At 36.3% G+C, this 18336-nt stretch overlaps 1 protein-coding gene across 1 annotated transcript in view; it reads right to left on the bottom strand.

Annotated features, from left to right (window-relative positions):
- LOC145660796 (putative fatty acyl-CoA reductase CG5065) overlaps positions 1-17643 on the bottom strand; it is an 86297-nt gene extending 68654 nt beyond the window's left edge. Inside the window, exon 1 of the mRNA XM_081726205.1 lies at positions 17431-17643. Coding sequence (XP_081582331.1) covers positions 17431-17643 — 213 coding nt within the window. The remainder of the gene's footprint in view (positions 1-17430) is intronic.
- Positions 17644-18336: the final 693 nt, after the last annotated feature.

Here is an 18336-nt window from a genome sequence, read left to right as displayed (position 1 = left end):
CCATTGATTACTAAATATAAAAATGACAAATAAGCATATGTCAGACGTTCTTAAAGAATATTTCGAATTCCAACGAAACTTCGCATATTCCAAAACAATAAATGAAACGTGTTTCACCTTCAGTGGAAAAACACTGTTGGGGCCTAAGCCCCAATCTGAAAAAAGTAGATATTTCCGTAATAGCGCAGGAAGGAGTGGAGCGAAGCAAATGAAATTGTATGTAGATATTATATACACCCTATGTGAAATAAGCACTTTAGTGTTTCTCAAGTTTCCCTATCTGTTTTGCTTCAAATTTGGCAGATCAAGAGCAAACTGGAAATAAATCGACACGTATTATTGTTTATGCGAATAACATTAAAAGGGATAAAAGTGCCTCCTGAAATTTTATATATATAAAAAAAACGCTATACTGTTTGGGCTTGTAGTTGATCTGAAAAATTTAAAGAAATTGGATGGAGACATGACACATGGGAAACACGAAGGGCCAAAGTTTACACACCCAATATCTACATACAATTTCATTCGCTTTTGTCTACACCTCTCGCCCCTCAAAGCCTCGGTCCACTCAACAGTCTTTTCTTTCAGGAAGAATACGAAACACATATTCCCTTATCTTACCTCTACAATACTTGTGCACATTTCATTCATTTCGGTCCATTTCTTCTTGTCTTTCTTGCGTCAACTTTCAAATTTTTGAGTGGGAGCTTTTGCCCCCTAAAATTATTTATTCACAAAAATTAACAAAACGCGTATTCGTTTATATTTTGCGTATTGTTCATACAAAATCTTTCGTTCAAATTCTTCATGTCCTTTACATCTGACATACTGTTTCTAGCTTTTTTGATATTTCATGATCAAAGGTTTGAAGGGGTCCGTGCCCCACCTAACCGTTTCTTACAGGAAAATACGAAACTCGTATTCCCTCAGTTTATATCTGCAATATCTGTGCAAAATTTCATTCACTTTGGTTCACTTCTTCTTACCTTTCGGGAATCAAATTTTAAAAAATTGGGGTGGGCTCTTTAGCCCCCTAAAACCGTTTTCCCGCAGAAAATAAAAGCAACAGTATTCGTTTATTTTTGGCGTATTGTCCATACACAAAGTTATCTTGCAATTCTTCATGTCCTTTACACACACCTGACATACTGTTACTAGCACTTTCGATATTTTTTCGTGATCAAAGGTTTGGAGAGGTCGGTGCTCCAAACAACCCTTTTTTCCACGAATATACTTAACCCGTATTCCCACATTTTATGTCTACAAAATGTGTGCACAACTTCATCTACTTTGGTTCATTCTTTTTGCCTTTCGGGTGTCAACTTTCAAAATTTTTCGTGGGGGGTTTGCCGCTTAAACAAATTTTCCGCAGAAAATGAAAAACAGTATATGTTTATTTTTGCGTATTGTCCATACACAATGTTGAAATTCTTCATGTCCTTAAAAAACACATCTGAAAAACTGTTACTAACACTTTTGGTTTTTTATGATCAAAGGTTTGGATGGTTCGATGCTCCACCCAATCGTCTTCTGAAGGAAAATAAGAAACCCGTATAATCATTTCACGTCTACAATGTCTGTGCAAGATTACATACATTTTGGTTCACTTCCTCTTAGCATTCAGCAACACATTTCAAAATTTTGGGGTGAGTTTTTTTTCCAACCTAAAAACCCTTTCTACGCAGAAAATAAAAAAAAAAACTGTATGCTTTTATATTTGGCGTCTTGTCGATACACAACGTTATGTTGCAATTCTTCGTGTCCTTTACACACACATCTGACGTGCTGTTACTAGCACTTTCAATATTTCGTGGTCAAAGGTTTGGAGGGGTCAGTGCCGCGAACAACCCATTTTTTTTCCACGAATATACGAAACCCGTATTCCCTCGTTTTATGTCTACAATATCTGTGCACAACTTCATTCACTTTGGTTCATTTCTTTCTGCCTTTCGGGCGTCAACACTCAAAATTTTAGGTAGGGGCTTTTGCCCCCGAAAACCTTTTTTTTAGAAAATAGAAAACAGTATGTGTTTATTTTTTGCGTATTCTCCATACACACAATTTCGTTGCAATTCTCCATATCCTTTACAAATATCTGACATACTGTTACTAGCACTTACGATATTTCGTGATCAAAGGTTTGGAGGGGTCTTTGCCCCACCCAACCCTTTTTTGCAGGAGTATATGAAAGCCGTTTTTTGTCATTTTACTTCTACAATATCTGTGCACAATTTAATTCACTTTGGTTAACTTGTTTTTGCCTTTCGGGTGTCATCTTTCAAAATTTTGTGTTGGGGATTTTACCCCCTAAAATGTTTTTTTCCGCAGAACATAAAAAAACCGTGTTCGTTTATTTTTGCGCATTGTCCATACACAAAATTATGTTGCAATTCTCCATATCCTTTACAAATATCTGACATACTGTTACTAGCACTTTTGATATTTTGTGATCAAAGTTTGGAGGGGTTCGTGCCCCACCCGAACGTTTTTTCAAGTAAAATTCAAAACCCTTTTTTGTCATTATACGTCTACAATTTCTGTCCACAATATCGTTTACTTCGGTTCACTTCTTTTTGCCTTTTGGGAGTCAACTTTCAAAATTTTGGGTTGGGCTTTTGCCCCCTAAAACCGTTATTCCGCAGAAAATAAAAAAGTATTCGTTTGTTTTTTCGTATTGTCCATACGTAAAGTTTTGCTGCAATTCTTTATGTTCTTTACACACATCTGACATCCTGTTACCAGTACTTTTGATGTTTCGTGATCAAATGTTTTGAGGGCTCCATGCCCCACCCAACCGTTTTTTCATTAAAATACGAAACCCGTATTCCTTCATTTTACTTCTGCAATATCTGTGCACAATTACACTCATTTCGTTTCAGTTGTTCTTGCCTTTCTGGTGTCAGCTTTGAAACTTTTGGAATTGTCTTTTATATTAAACCTTTACATTATGTATTTTATCTTTTTTATGAAATTCTTCTTCCGGATGGAAAGAGGGAAATGGTTTTCTCTGATATATGTTTCTTACCATTCATCTTGTTTGAACTGCTTAAGTAAGATCATTTTCTAACTTTTGATGTCATCCAATTCCGTCACAATAATAAAGTTGTCATTCTTAACAATTTGTTTTATTCTCTTATTTGCAGTTTGCCACATTGATATATTTGTTACAAAATTGAGGTTTGGTCCAACGCCTTTCGAATTCGCAACCAACAGAAGCGCCGAGGTTCTTGGGTTGCCTGCAATTGCAGGAAAAGGAGAATTGCAGGTGGTAATGCACTTTTGGAGTCGTGTATACATAGGTATACATACATAAGAATATTGTCTTTCCTACATAAGATATTTCGTTGTTCCTTTGTCAACATTTCTTTTATAGTTTACATATATCATATATTGAAAACGTAAAAATTATGTGTAAATTGTTATCATTATAAATAAATAGTTTATTTGTTAAAGATTTAACCCATTTATAATGTGATACGATAATGTTGAAAAGGGTGTTTTTTATATATATTCAAAAACCAGAACTTTCTTCAAGTCTATCTTAAACTACAAAATACTTATTATGTTTTAACTTTTCTTCATTACAGATTATCAATTTTTACAAGATCTCATATTGTCCGAAAATACAGGGTGTTTCAATATGAATATCTGATTTTTAAGGCTTGTAGTGTTTATTACAACTAACGTACAATTATAAACAATACATCAGATGAAAAAGCTACTCAAATAGTTTTGTACGTGCTAAGCCATGCACTGTTTGAAAGCTCTAGTAGCATAGATGGCGACTAGTAAGCAAAAACCTTTTTATGTTTCACATTTTGCAAAGACTGAATCTGTAGTTGCAGTACAAATATGTGAAGAATTTTAAGGAGATACTTACATCTACTTAATTATCGTTTGAAATTGCTACAAGTTTTACAGATTACAGTTTACGTGCCAACTTGGCAAATTAAACGTTGCTGCATGACGATGAAGATTTTCTGGATCGTATCGTCTTCAGTGAGGAATCGACATTTCACCTAAGCAGCGATGTGAACACTCATAATTTTCACCTTCTGAGAGTCAGCATATCCTCACGAGATGGTACGATTACAACGAGACTCCGCTAAATCGAATGTGTTTTTTGCCATATCTCGGCGGAAAGTTCATGGACCTTTCTCGCCTATCCACTCGATATATGCAGTGCGACGAATGGTGCTGACATTTAACAGGTTAGGAAAAAAACTGTTTGAGGTGCTCTTACATTTTATGTACTATTTATAATTATATGTTAAAGGAAAGAAATAGCACAAAGCATTAGACCCCAGATATTTATTTTGAAATACTCTGTAGTTCATACTCTTTCTTCCTGGGAATTATTGAATTACTCCTTGGAGATAATGATTGATTTGTAAGGGACATGATTGACAATTTTCATCCATCAAATGTTTTTCTACTTTTCCTTCCTGAATACATAAATATCTAGCGAAATCTTCAAAGCATTCTCCAGTGCTTCATTCAGAGTAAGGGACGGTAAGGAAGACTGGATTATTTGTTGGATAATTATCGAAATATAAGAAGGTTTCTTATTTATTGGTGGGTGCAGGGAAATAGGTTATACTGGCAATAAAGAAGAGAAAATCACTAGTTAAACCTAGCTATTACATGATTTAACGAAGAACATAACAAAAAAAATGAGGGAAGTAATGATCCATGGGATAATGGGCACCGGTGATGGTTACTACGTAATTATTGTAATGATTATTGTGCTCTAATTATACCATACAATAATATCTTACGATCCATAATTTTTGTAAAATCCGGGAAATTTCGAGAAGCTCTTCAGAAATATATGTTCTTTAGCATTCTGGACACCTCATCCTAACAACAAATGTCCCCAAGCATTAATTCATGTTTCTTGTTAAATTTCTGATTATTTTCATTGTAGATTCATGATTTGTACGTCACTCTCTTTAGAATAATGGAAAGCTTTGATCGATACTTCATGCATGTGTAACGATCCATAAATTCGAAAGATTTTTTTTTTTTAAATCCTAAAATGTTTCCTTTAAAATGTATATTTTAATTAGACACTTTTATTAGGACCCCAGTGTCAGGTACCTGTACAAGAGGTACTCCGAAACCCCTACATATCCTAGATTAGATATTTGCTGGCTCGCACTGGAAGGCAATCAGTAGGTATAATCTAAAGATATAATAAGCTATAGAGTCGGTACTACTGTTTACAGTAAATATGAATTTTCAGAGAGAGGAGAAATGAAGGTGTGATAGAGTGAGAAAGCGAAAATGTTTTCATATAGAATAGGGATGGCCATTTCCGGAAAAAGACTTTTCCGGTTTCCGGAAATCACATTTTCCGTTTTCCGTTTTCCGGAAAATTTTCCGTTTTCGTTTTTCCAGGAAATTTTCCGCCTTCCGATTTTCCGGGAAATTTTCCGTTTCCGATTTTGCGGAAAATTTTCCGTTTCCGTTTTTCCGGAAAATTTTCCGTCTTTCTAATTTTCCAATTTCCGGAAGAATTATATTCCGTTTTCCGTTTTCCCTGAAAATGTAGTCATCCCTAGTCTATAGGAAGTTTAACCTTTTAAAGAGTTCTGGTATATTTATATACCATGGCGCACTATCATCTTTGACCGCTTATTTAGGTTCTATAACAGGTATTTAAGCCGGGATTTTTCTTATTTTTCAAGTCAAGGATGGACCAAAGAACACCGCAGATGCGTTTTCGAACCGGATAGTCAACTTGGCGGCGCCAAGTGGTGCGAAGGGACGTGACTTTTTTCTTAAGGCAAATTTCAAAACTTTTTCACGCCTTTAGTTTTCAAGATATCAGATTGAAACTTGCATAAGGATTATGTGTAGACCTACCTTTGGGTATTTATCAATTTTTTTAGATCCCTACGTGAAACCGGGGACGGGCCCGAGAGGCGCAAGTGTTACGAAGGGGTGATTTTTTCAGAAAAATTCCGTTTTTTTCGATTTTCCGGTTAAGGTTTATGATACCGACACGTGGTACCGTTGGTAAGTATGCTCTATCGTGAGAAAAACGAGGTATGAACCATGATCCTACGATAAATAGTAAGGAAGCAGTAGCTGTTTGAGTGAAAGTCTAAAATTTTGGACATCCTTAAAGGGTTAAATTTCTTGCAATCTGACGTCTTTGTTACATTTTTATCTGATAATAATTCATTGTTAAGAGCTCTTCTTTGTTCTATCAATCTCTCAAGCATTTCATGTATGCTGTTCCACCGAGTTTTAACTTGCTGTATAAGGAAATGTACTTCCAATCCTAATAACCTTTACTGTTTTTCCAGTTCTGACGTTGCCAACGTACTATATTTAAAGTGGGAAACAATCCGACTAATAACACAACATTTTCTCGATTTTCTCTATGGCAAGTCCCTTAATTATAGAGAGTTTAGGGTCTGAGCAAAAAAACATATGTTTGCATACGGAAGTTCTCGTACCGCACTTGTGATATTACTAGCATTGTCATAGACAATTGCATGTATTTTATCTAAAATATTCCACTACTCTGCAACATGGGCTAAGTGCTGAGTTAGGTTTACCCTTGTGTGCCTCACTTCTATTTCAATTATTTGAAGGACTGAACTTATTGAACTTAGATGGAAGCATATAGTGGGTTGTGATTGTAATATAACTTTCCGTAGCCTGCGAAGCCCAGCTATCTGTTGTCAAATCAATCGATTCCGCAGCCACACTTCTCCTTAGAAAACAAGGCCTCAATACGGCGAGTTACAGTTTGCCTGGATGGTGAGTGGTAACTTGGTTCTACTTCATCCATAAATTCAAGAAACCGAATTGCTTCAACGAAAGACAAAGGAAGAAGAATCCTTTGGTACCGTATTACTTATTTTACTATCAAGCACCTCTGCTCTTGCGGAAGAACAAGGTTTAGGGTCTCTGAGATCAGACAGAATTCTTTTCTGTTTCTTACGTACTACTATGTTCCCTTATTTGTAAAACATTTTTTCTGGGATCTTTCTGTTACTTTAGATGCATTTGAGCGTGCGCCAGGTGAAGCGATAATCTGAGATATAGAAGTAGCAGCACCTAGATTATCATCTACTTTTATGAAATAATAATAATAATAATAATAATAATAATAATAATAATAATAATAATAATAATAATAATAATAATAATAATAATAATAAAACACTTTGATTGCATTAGGAGTTCACAATTTAGTAACAAAACATGAATGTAGAATAATAAGTAGAGCAACCCACATTATGCTTTATTTTTTTCCAAATTATGCTTTATTATTAATTTCAATCATTGTTTTACATCAATCGTGTATAACGTATAATATTTACTATAAATTAAATATTCTAAATATCTTGATCTATTTATTAATATTTTATGCAACCAGTTTCTTTCATATTTAATGAACTTTCTACCTAATGCACTGTAAAGAGAGGCTTTACTCGAGTCAGTTTTTTTAATCACTTGTGTGCGCCTTAGAGGTGCATATATACAGAAAGGGAAGGTAAAAGATGTCACCAATAAGTACAGAAAGTGCTCAACTTCAAGAGGTACACATAACATTATAGTGTGGAGTTCTTGTGTACTATTCATTGTTGGTGCAAGTTTTCTTCTTTTTGTCCTTTATTCTTTTCTCCACGTCAAAAGATTAGACCAAAAAGTTTACAAAAATAAAAATAAGCTTTTCATTGTTGCATTGTTATGTTCTCAATGATTTTGCACTGTAAATATTGTTTCTTAAAAATATTAATACAATATGTTAAACTTGAAGTTAAAGAGATTTTTTAAAGAATTGTGCTATATCTTTTAAATTATGTTTTATGCTTTATTTTCTAAAATTATGCTTTTAAAATTAGTTTCTTCTGGACCCTTAGACAGCCACAACCATGTTCAAGGTACCAACCATATGTGTAAATAGCTATTATGCTTTTTATGCTTTTGTATGCTTTTGGGTTGCTCTAATAATAAGTAAAACTTTCACATGCATACAGAATCATAGATAATAAGTCAGCATTGAGAACTGAATTGATGTATCGATAACTAGGTGGAATCGTCCTTCAGTTTAAGAGAAAGTAGCGGAAAAAGTTACGAAGAGAATTATGTGGAATAGATCATTATATGAATAGCTGGCGCTAATTTCAAGTAGTGCTACATACTATGGTATTTATCTCAATAGTATCGGTATTTGGAATTTGTGACGCTTATAGTTGCAAGATGGTAACACTAGGGTAAAGTGTAAAACTTAATTACATCAGTAGAATTGAATTTATCTTAAGAGGCCCACACACGGTCCATGGTTTGCGCAAACATCATGTTTGTGCAAACATCGTGTTTGCGCAAACACTCGGCCACACACGATACAACTGTTTGCACAAACTTCAGTTCAATTTTGAGTTGAATCGCGTAAGCATGTCCACTGAAGCAGCTTGTTTAGCGATAGTAATTGCTTGTGCTTTGGAAGCGGAAATACCCGCGAAACCAAAAAGAAAGAAGAGGGTGTGGATGAAAGAATGGTTGATTATGATACATACATTGGCAACATTATTCACAATGTAAATGTACTATTCCAGCAAACTCAAGAATTTTGACTATGCATCCTAGAAGTATATATATCAACTAAATTACTTACATGTTAACTTTTCCAGTGAAAATGCTAAACACTTGTCTTCAACACTACTTTCACTATCATCTATGTCAGTTAATATTTCGTCTTTGTCTGAATCTGACTCTTGTAAATTTATTTTTATGGGTTCCAAAAACTGTAAACACAAAAAATAATTCTTCGAGCTTGACTTTGTAGCACTTGAAAGAAAAAGAAAAAAAGGAAGACAGAAAATAAAACTTCTGCTGTACTCGGTTTGCTTATAATTCCTAAGCAACTCGATATGCTCGAGTTTGTTTTGGGTTACGATAATTTATGACACCATTCAGACGCCTGATGCTTTTGATTCCCTTATAGAGGAGAAAAGAGGGTGTTAAAAGTCGCTTAAGGCAGTGGAACGTGAAAGAAAAAAAGGAACAAAACATACTGCGTTCCTTCTGTTGAAGTAAATTTCAAAACAAATTACAAACTTCCCATGCTTTATTCTTACGATGATGGCAAAGATTGCAAAGGTATGTAGCCACGGGGGAAAAGGGGGCTCTGTCTTTCCGAACTATTTCCAGCTCCAAAATGAGGTTCGTCTGGTATATGTTTAATAAATTTATTTAACAGTTAATGCAAATGAAGGACTTTATAATAAAATATGAAATTTTCTATAAAAAATCAATCATCATCAATACGGTTTCTATACCTAATTGAATCAACTAAAATTAATCATATGCTTTATATTCTCATTTCCCTAACTGGGTGCACTGTGAACTCACTACTATATTATTGCATAATAATATCGGAGTTAATATTTTTTCGGTTTTTTTTTCTCTTTAGAATTTTAACCTACATAAACACAAAGTCAGATAAACAGACTGCTATAAACAGCATTTATTTTCTTATTAATAGCTTATTGATTCATCTTTTACACTCCGGTTTTTAACTTCAGTACTGTCACGATCCGTCTTTTGATAAGGAAGCATCAGGGACGGCGCTAAGGGTGGGCGGGGGTGGGCAACCGCCCACCCGATGGATGGCCTCGCCCACCCATCCGCCCACCCCAACAGAACAGGGGTGTCATTAAGGGGGGACAGGAGGGGGCAATTGCCCCCCGCAAGATTTTGGGGAATACATATACTTTATCGATTGTCTACTAATATACTAGTGCAAACTGTGAAAGTCTTATGTTGTTGGTGTTCTTGCCCCCTCAAGCGAAGTCTGAAATGACACCCCTGCAACAGAAGAATAATAATAAAGGTGACCAGTGCCGGATTTCGCTTTGATGGGGCCCTAATCTATTGAAGATAATGGGGCCAATTTATTTCTAGCATTCTTTTTCAGCGACAAAATTTCGCCTTTTCTGTTTGAATATATGCTATATGGTAATTTATGGACCTAATACATATCTATTAAGTAAATACGTTTTCGTGTATATTTCGTTAACTTAACTTACTGTTTCGAATACATTACAGAAAAACTGTAAAATTTGTAAAATTAGCGGTAGTTTAATTTGGTACCAATAAAGTCCCTTGCCGATCTTTTTGCACCAACTATGATCCACGCACCACGCCATGCTTCTACAATATGTGGAGACCGCATCATTTCTCATTTCAAGTTGTTTCTATTCAGTTGGGTAAAGTTTGAAACGTTTCCAGGGATCCTTGTAAGTAAATACAGTCTAAATATCATCCAAGGTTGGTAATTACTGCCTGAAGCTCAACTAATCGTGTGAGCTTTTTCCAGGTCAGGTTACTGGAGTAACTCAAAATGGAATGCAACCCTCGAAGATTACACAAGGTGTAATACGACACAAATTCGCTGGAACCAGAGGCGAACTTAGAAGGTTAAAACTGGAGAAGGGGCAACTAAAACCCAGATTATGATATATATATCGTGAGTTTACTCTAAACTTTCAAAAATATGTAAGTAATGGCTTCAATTATTTTTGTCACTCAAAAAACTGGGATCGTAGACCTCTCCGGCCCCTGGCTAGATACGTCTCTGGCTGAAAATCATAAAAACCTCGTTAAAAAACCTAACTGTTGCACTAAAGTTATTATAAGACCTATAAATGTAGGTAGCATCTTTTTACTGCGACGTGAAAAGATGTTGGTACCTTGCCTTGCTATGTAGTAACCAGTGGCGTATTTAGGGGGGGTTTCCGGGCTTAAGACCCCCCCCCCCCCCGAAATCACTTAGTATAGTAAAGTAAATGAAATATCTTGCAGAATTTTCACATTTCCAGGCAACCCCCCCCCCGAAAGTTAGCAAAGCCCTTCCCGAAACAAAATCGTAAATACGCCACTGGTAGTAACTAGTGCCAATAACCTAATGGATTCAGCCTGTTGCATACTAACTTACACAAGGTAAATTCGGGCAGTTCTGAACGTAACAATACATAAAATACTGTTAATATATACAAACGAACGACTCATATGCCTAGAACGAATCGATGAAATCACTACGATTCGTGCTCCTATTCTTTCCTTTAGTCAGGGGCGGATCCATTCTGAATGTTTAGGGGGGGGGGCAGTCGTTCGAAGTCAATAGGTTTTATTTTACGTTTATAATACAAAGGTGAAAATTCTTAGGATAGGTTTTATTTTTAAAATAAAAACATATTCAATTCTGGGGGGCGATCGCCCCCTGGATCCGCCCCTGCCTTTAGTGATCCATTATTGCACTTTATAGATCACTATATGAGCTCCTCCGTGGCTAAGCGGTTAGCGTACGCACCTTTGGCGTGGGAGACCCGGGTTCGATTCCCAGTAGGAGCTCATGTGGTTCGGATTCCAAGTTAATCAGTAGGTCCAGTCTCATGTAGCCTCGCTGCTGAAAGGACGTTAAACTCAAAATCAACTCGACTCTATAGATCACTATGAAAGTCAGTGCCAAGTTCTGAAAGTTATGAAAATACTTCTGCAAACTACTTTTCATACTTACGTACAGCGAAATAAAATAGCTATAATTTCGCGATGTAAAGATTATTGCCGCTTAGGGCTGTAATTCCTTTATATTTTACTATTATTTCGCGAGCTTGTCGTTTCATACCTTCTCCTTAAGCATCCACTGTTACCAGACTCAATTTCTTGTCGAATTCCAAATAGTACAAGAAAGGGTAGCACTAGAGTTCTATCCGCATACAAGATACTGTATCACTTATGCTGTGAAGTCTTATTAAAGTAGCTAAGTGTAATGGCTGGAAAACAGGGTCCCGATTACAAATGGGGCTCTGAAACAAAATCCCCATTACAAGCGGAGCTGGGAAACGAGGGTTCCATTATAAGCGGGGCTGGGCAACAGAAATCCCATTGCAGGCGGGTTGGAAAACAGGGCCCTATTACTTGCTTCATGAGAGCTTAATACATAACAGTACAGAACACCGTTGTTGTATGTGCGTTTTATCTTATTTGCTTTTTCTTATTATTTGGAAATGACATTACAGCCACTTTTTCTTTAAAATTTTTGGGGCCCCCAAGAGAGCTATAGCTTGTTTAGCTTATACGCAAATCCGGCACTGAAGGTGACATCCTGTACTTCACAAGCAATAGGTATTACTTTCGATTGTAATGTAATAGGTTCTTTAACTCTGTTTAACTCTGCAATGGACAATGATTTTAAGACAGATACTTGTAGTAATATAATGATGCCAAAAGTCGTGATTAATGAATTGAAGTTTAACACACACGCACAATCGTGCTATTGAAACGCCAGTGTTTGTATGTGCTGCACTGAAAAAAAAAAAGTGCTTTCTAAAAAGCCAACTAAATAATGGACAGAGCTGGCCAGTATTATCTATTGTCTCATTTTGAGAAAGAGAGGGAGGAGAGTAGTGCTTTGTGTCAAGGGCGCCGATCCTGGGGGCCCAAGGGGGCCCGGGCTCCCCCAAAGCCCATGTGCGCCCCCGCATTTTATTTATGAATATACAATATTTGGCATAATTTGAATTCAATTTGTCTTAAAATCCTCATGCATGCCTTCTGCATCTGAATGCCTCCCCCCCCAAATTTACAGAGAAATCGGCGCCCTTGCTTTGTGTTGGCGCGATAGCTTCTTATAAGAGGGTTCCAACTTGCACTTGTTTACAGCAATGTACCACATGTCTTACCCGTGTGGCATTAAACAGATTTGTAAAAACCCTTATTATAGCATTGTTGAGTTGATCTCTGTTGCGTTCTGAAGTCTTGGCGGTCGGTGCTTGTTCAGCTAATATGTCGAAAAAATTTAGCGATTTCTTCTCAGGCTCGGTGTCTTTCTCGTGTTCAAAGAAGCGCGATTTTCAATCAGTTGATGTTAGTGATAATCCTTCTTCTTCAATGGGGAAAAAGACAAAAAATACAAATACATGTGACAACCAGGATTCGCAATTTGAAGTGTTCGATTTCGAGGAAAGTGAAAATGAACTAGATGTTGGAGAGAGCGAAGACGACAGCATTGCTTCTGAACTTACTCATTTATATTTTTTGTCTCTTGCTTTCTTGTAATAAATACTTCAAAGATAAAAATGTTTGCAGCAGCCTATTTTATCCTTGTTTTACTTTACCTACTTATTGTGTATTTTATGTTATTAACGAAAAGTAGATTATTATCTGTTAGTCTGCGTTGTTTGAACCTTCTTTTATTTCTATGCATTCATGTGCATTCTTGGAGGGAGAGGAGTTAAAGCAGTCTTGAACTTCTTCGACTACACAGAACACAAAGTTATTATTATTTAAAAAGCTGAAAGTAGAGGTAGTGTGTGTGCCACGCGGAATTCGGTAGGTCGAGCATATTGCCACGAACTCCCGCAGCCCATCCTAAGTCCTGCATTTCTTCAGTCTTACCAGGTGAATGCTGGAATGGCACCTTCTATAAGGCCAACAGAGCTGTTTTCCACATCCTTGCTTCTCCCCTATTTCGGTCTGAGCCTTAGCTAACTAAAGAGTATAAAAATTGAAATGTAATTATTGTCAAAAAATGTCTACCTTGCCCAGTTCTCATTTTCGTTGTCCGCCCACCCAGCAACTAGGTCCGCCTCTTTCCGCCCACCCCATCAAGCGTTCCTGGCGCCGTCCCTGGGAAGCATTGTGAAAATATAATATGCGCATAGTATGTATGTATGTATGGTAAGTTAAAATCCTTTCATGTTGTGAAAGAGGTAATTTGTTCTGCTTTTAATATGTGAAAAGCTTGCCTCCCCCTGAAAGTAATCTTCTCCTAGAACAACTTGCTGGCTACACCGCTGATTATCCTGTAATAAAAGTTGTCAGTTCTATTTGAAAATCGAAACAAAATCCACTGGAAATTAGACGCGGGACTCAACGCTCGTTTTACTAATTGTTTTATATGGAAACCTTTCAAAGCGTCTATCATGACAACCAGTTGACATAGAAAGATGTAGTTTTCACGTATTTGTTCGTAATTATTTTCTCTACTTGGTAAAGTGAGCAGTTAATGTGCTAGTACAATATTTCTAAGTAGCGCCTGTGATATTGTCAAGATTCGCAGTAGCGCGAGAAGACAGCGTGCATAACTGCTTGTCGCGAACTGTCAACACCACTCAATGCCAATTGGACGCCGTGTGAAGCCAACACAAGGTCATGTCGTTTCTCATCTGAAATCTGCAGTAACTTCTCATATGCCACATTTTTCAAATTCCTGTTTTTATAATCTTCACTCTTTACCTTCCACAGTTCAGGTAAATTTCGATAAAGGTCAATAAATTCTCGCCAGAATTTTTGATTCCTATTCATTGACGCCATAGCGCAAGAAATAAGCGTCTGTACACTAGGCTTCCTACTCGGAAATAAAGCTCGTGTTTGCACAAACATGCCCATACACGGTCCACGTGTTTGCGCAAACATCATGTTCGTGTAAACAATTTTCGAACGAGTTCGATGTGGAAAATGTTTGCACAAACGTTTGCGCAAACAGTTCATACATCGCCACACACGGTCAAACTGTTTGCACAAACAGCCTTGTTTGCGCAAACCATGGACCGTGAATGGGCCTCTTTAGGGTTAAAAAGTCTATGGCACAGGTCGAATGTAACTGAGTAATAAACTTACACACACACACAAACAAAAAAAAAAACATCGGGACGATAGGGTGCTCTAATCGAACATCGGCCTTCTGAATGTTAATCCGATGTTCTAACGCCTGAGCTCAGTTGGAATACGTAGTGTACTCCCGCCAATACTACTGCGTGTGGATTCTATAGAATCAATCTAGGGCGCCAGTTTCTCTGTAACTTTGGGGATCCATTCAGATGCAGAAGGTATATATGAGGGTTTTAAGACAAACTGAATTCAAATTGTGCAAAATATTGTATATTTATAAATATAATGTGGGGTCCACATGAACTTTGAGGGGGCTGCCCCCGGCCCCCCAGGATCTGTGACCTTGACAGATCACCTTGATCACGATAAGCAATGAAGAAATGGTTGGAATAGAAACTACCAGTTGTATTAATAACACACTGCCAGCTCTACTGCCAGAGTTCTGCCCTCAGGTACACGCATAATCGGGGATTCCCCGAAACACACGTATGATGGGAATTTCCCGGTGCAAACGAATGATCTGCAAGTCCTCACGCAAACAAAAAAAAAAAAAGTACATGATTAAGCAAGTGTACAAATAGATGTAGGAGGAAGGAATGTTTCGTCGCTGATTTACTCGACCTTTTCTCTCCTGTCCAATGTTGTTTGAGTTGCGTTTCTTTAGCACTAGATGGTGAAGAGCATTGCCTCATTTACAGGTTGTTTTCGCGTAGCATTTTTCGTTATATTTCTTAATGTAAGACGACCAATGTCATTATTCCAAGTGAACATTTTCATTTTCCGGAAAATTTTCCGTCTTCCGTTTTCCGGAAAATTTCCGTTTCCGTTTCTCCGAAAAAATTTCCGTTTCCCTTTTTCCGGAAAATTTTCCGCCTTCCGATTTTCCGGAAAATTTTCCGTTTCCGATTTTCCGGAAAATTTTCCGTTTCCGTTTTTCCGGAAAATTTTCCGCCTTCCGATTTTCTGGAAAATTTTTCGTTTCCGTTTTTCCGGAAAATTTTCCGTTTCCGATTTTCCGGAAAATTTTCCGCCTTCCGATTTTCCGGAAAATTATTCGTTTCCGATTTTCCGGAAAATTTACCGCCTTCCGATTTTCCGGAAAATTTTCCGTTTCCGATTTTCCGGAAAATTTTCCGTTTTCCGTTTTCAATTTTTCGGTTTCCGGAAAAAATATTTTCCGTTTTCCGTTTTTCCGGAAAATGTGGCCATCCCTAATATAGAAGTGAAATTCTTCTGTGTACGATGGGTCACATAACACGCACTCGATGCAACTAAGAGTGTGCTAACATTACTAGAATGAAAAACAACTTATTTCAACCAAATGCTTCTAATATAATTTTAAGAGTATTCGTAAATTGTATTAAGTGAAGATCTATACTTCATGCAAGACATATACATAAAAATGAATATTTCACAATGTCACTTATTGCTAGTGTATTTTGAAAAACAGAAAGATTTCGCATATTAGTACTCAGTAGTATTTCTAATTACAATGGCTTAATAAAACGTACAGAAAATTTATATGATACAGTGTAATACCAAGCTAGACAAATATGAAAGAATACCTAGTTCATTGTTTTACGTTTAATTTCTCCTGCGAGGTTTGTGATAATAAAATAATACCTTCGTTTGCTCTTTATTACTCCCTTGGTTTTCTCTCCTTCAACAGTAATATTTCCTGTAAAACAAAACGTCATCACAACATGTGACCGTCTTTCAATATAAGTTAGCAGACGTATAACCTAGAATCTATAGGCGTTTTTGCATGATTTTTCGTAACCTAACCACTGAGGCACCGATGAGGATGTGTATTTTTAGATGGAAATGTTGGAATTTTTTCGAGTTCCTCCTAAATATATGGGTAGTAACACATGTGTGAGTTATTTTGCAAACTAAGCATCATTCTCAACATGCAAATCATGAACCTATCGTAACTAGGGTACGACCAGGCGTTTATTAAGTATATATTTTACATTTCAAAATAAAGTAATACATTTCGAAAATTTTCGTACCATCATATCCTCCAACTGTACTTCAATTAAGCTTGAGAGAAATATAGTCCAAAGCATGAAAGAATGATCGAGTATACTTCGTTAAGGTAGTTTTTATTAATTTCTTCATGAAAAACGTGTTTTTTCAAGGATCTGGAGGTATTATTGGTATTATTTCCAAATTCAAGAGTTCAGGATCACACCCTAAGTTCGGTTTGCGTTTAGAAGGCTAAAACTTGAAAGGAACAGGTACCTTGATGCAGAAAAAAATCGTTGACGACTAATGTTATAGAAAGATGGTCATATCTTCAATTTTTTTTAAATTTAAGAACATTGTGTTTTTCATTTAAAATAATTCAACTAGTGTTCAGTGTCTCCTAACGCCCTAGAAATTAAGAAAAGGGATGGGAAGAAAATGGGGTCGGAGTTGCGAGGTGTTCATGTTACAGAATCAAGTAAGGTTAAAGTCACAAAATGTGGTAATTATACTGTTCATTTAAAAATATTTAAACACATATTTAAGCGTTTGGACATGTTTGTCTCAGAACATAAGAAAATGGGTTGATTGCTGTACGATGATGCCCATACGAGGAGTTTGGATTCCGCGTGGGACTTCGAGTTCAAACAAATCTTACAGGAAAAGTGAAGAATGAAGAACGTAAAAGATGCCAACAGTAACACGTAAAAGGATTTGCTAGTATAATATATAATAAAATAATTAGACAGATAGATAGGTGAAAGGGATACGATTTCAGAAATCAATATTTTCCAATTTCAATAAATGTATAGTATTTACACTTACTTGAGAATCAAATAGCTTGTTCAACCGTGCATAAATATCATTTGATTTCTTTGGTCTCAGAATGACGTAAATCTTTTCTATTCCTGGACATGTGTTTAGAAGTTTCTCCAGCAGCACAGCTCCAAGGAAACCTAAGGCTCCAGTTATAAGGACACTTCTTCCAGTGAAGAATCTTCCTATGCTGCTTTCAAATTTTGGAGCAGTAGAAGTCATGTTGCTGTCTAGTAAAGTACGAATTCTAAATTAACAGAAAACACGGATTATATTTTCTAAGTCGTTAGGCAATAAACTCTAGTTTGAAAGTATTGCAGTGGAACATAAATAAACAACAAAAACAAGAACAGTAAACACACTAAATTATTGTATGTATTTTCAAGAAATTTCAAGATCATATTCTTTACTATAGAAGATTATGCAAAAGGGAAACTAATGACATCTAATGATGATTTTCACATTGTAATTACAAGTACAGGAAATTCATATCTACATATTTCAAAATCTGTGTTCTCAAGTGATTATGTTACTTTTGGCTTACAATTGAGAATTTCTTTGTTATTTTTCTAAGGAGTTTTAGGGTAGAAATATCCTACAATTATTGGCTGCAGAACAAAAGATTATGTAAGAACGTGTATTTGTTTACAGGATGTTACTCCACAGAGCAAACAATTTTACCAACAAAATGTTTTAACCAGAAAAGTAGTTGTATGACCGTGTATAACACGTGAAGCAGCTTGTTTTGGTTTTTGGTAAACAAAAATAACTTAACAAGCTAAATATTACCCAGCCAATAGTTAAACATGGCATTTTGCCTCAAATTAAACTTAGTATACTTTACAATGGATGGATATTTGAAAATGGAAGATATTTAAATTAGGGATGGTTGGAACCGGTTCCTGGTGGAACCTG

Source organism: Thermobia domestica, chromosome 9 (genome assembly GCF_964235325.1).
Source record: "Thermobia domestica chromosome 9, izTheDome1.hap1.1, whole genome shotgun sequence".
Taxonomy (NCBI): Eukaryota; Metazoa; Arthropoda; class Insecta; order Zygentoma; family Lepismatidae; genus Thermobia; species Thermobia domestica.
Note: the sequence above shows the minus strand (reverse complement) of the source record. Positions and strands in the feature narration are given on the sequence as shown.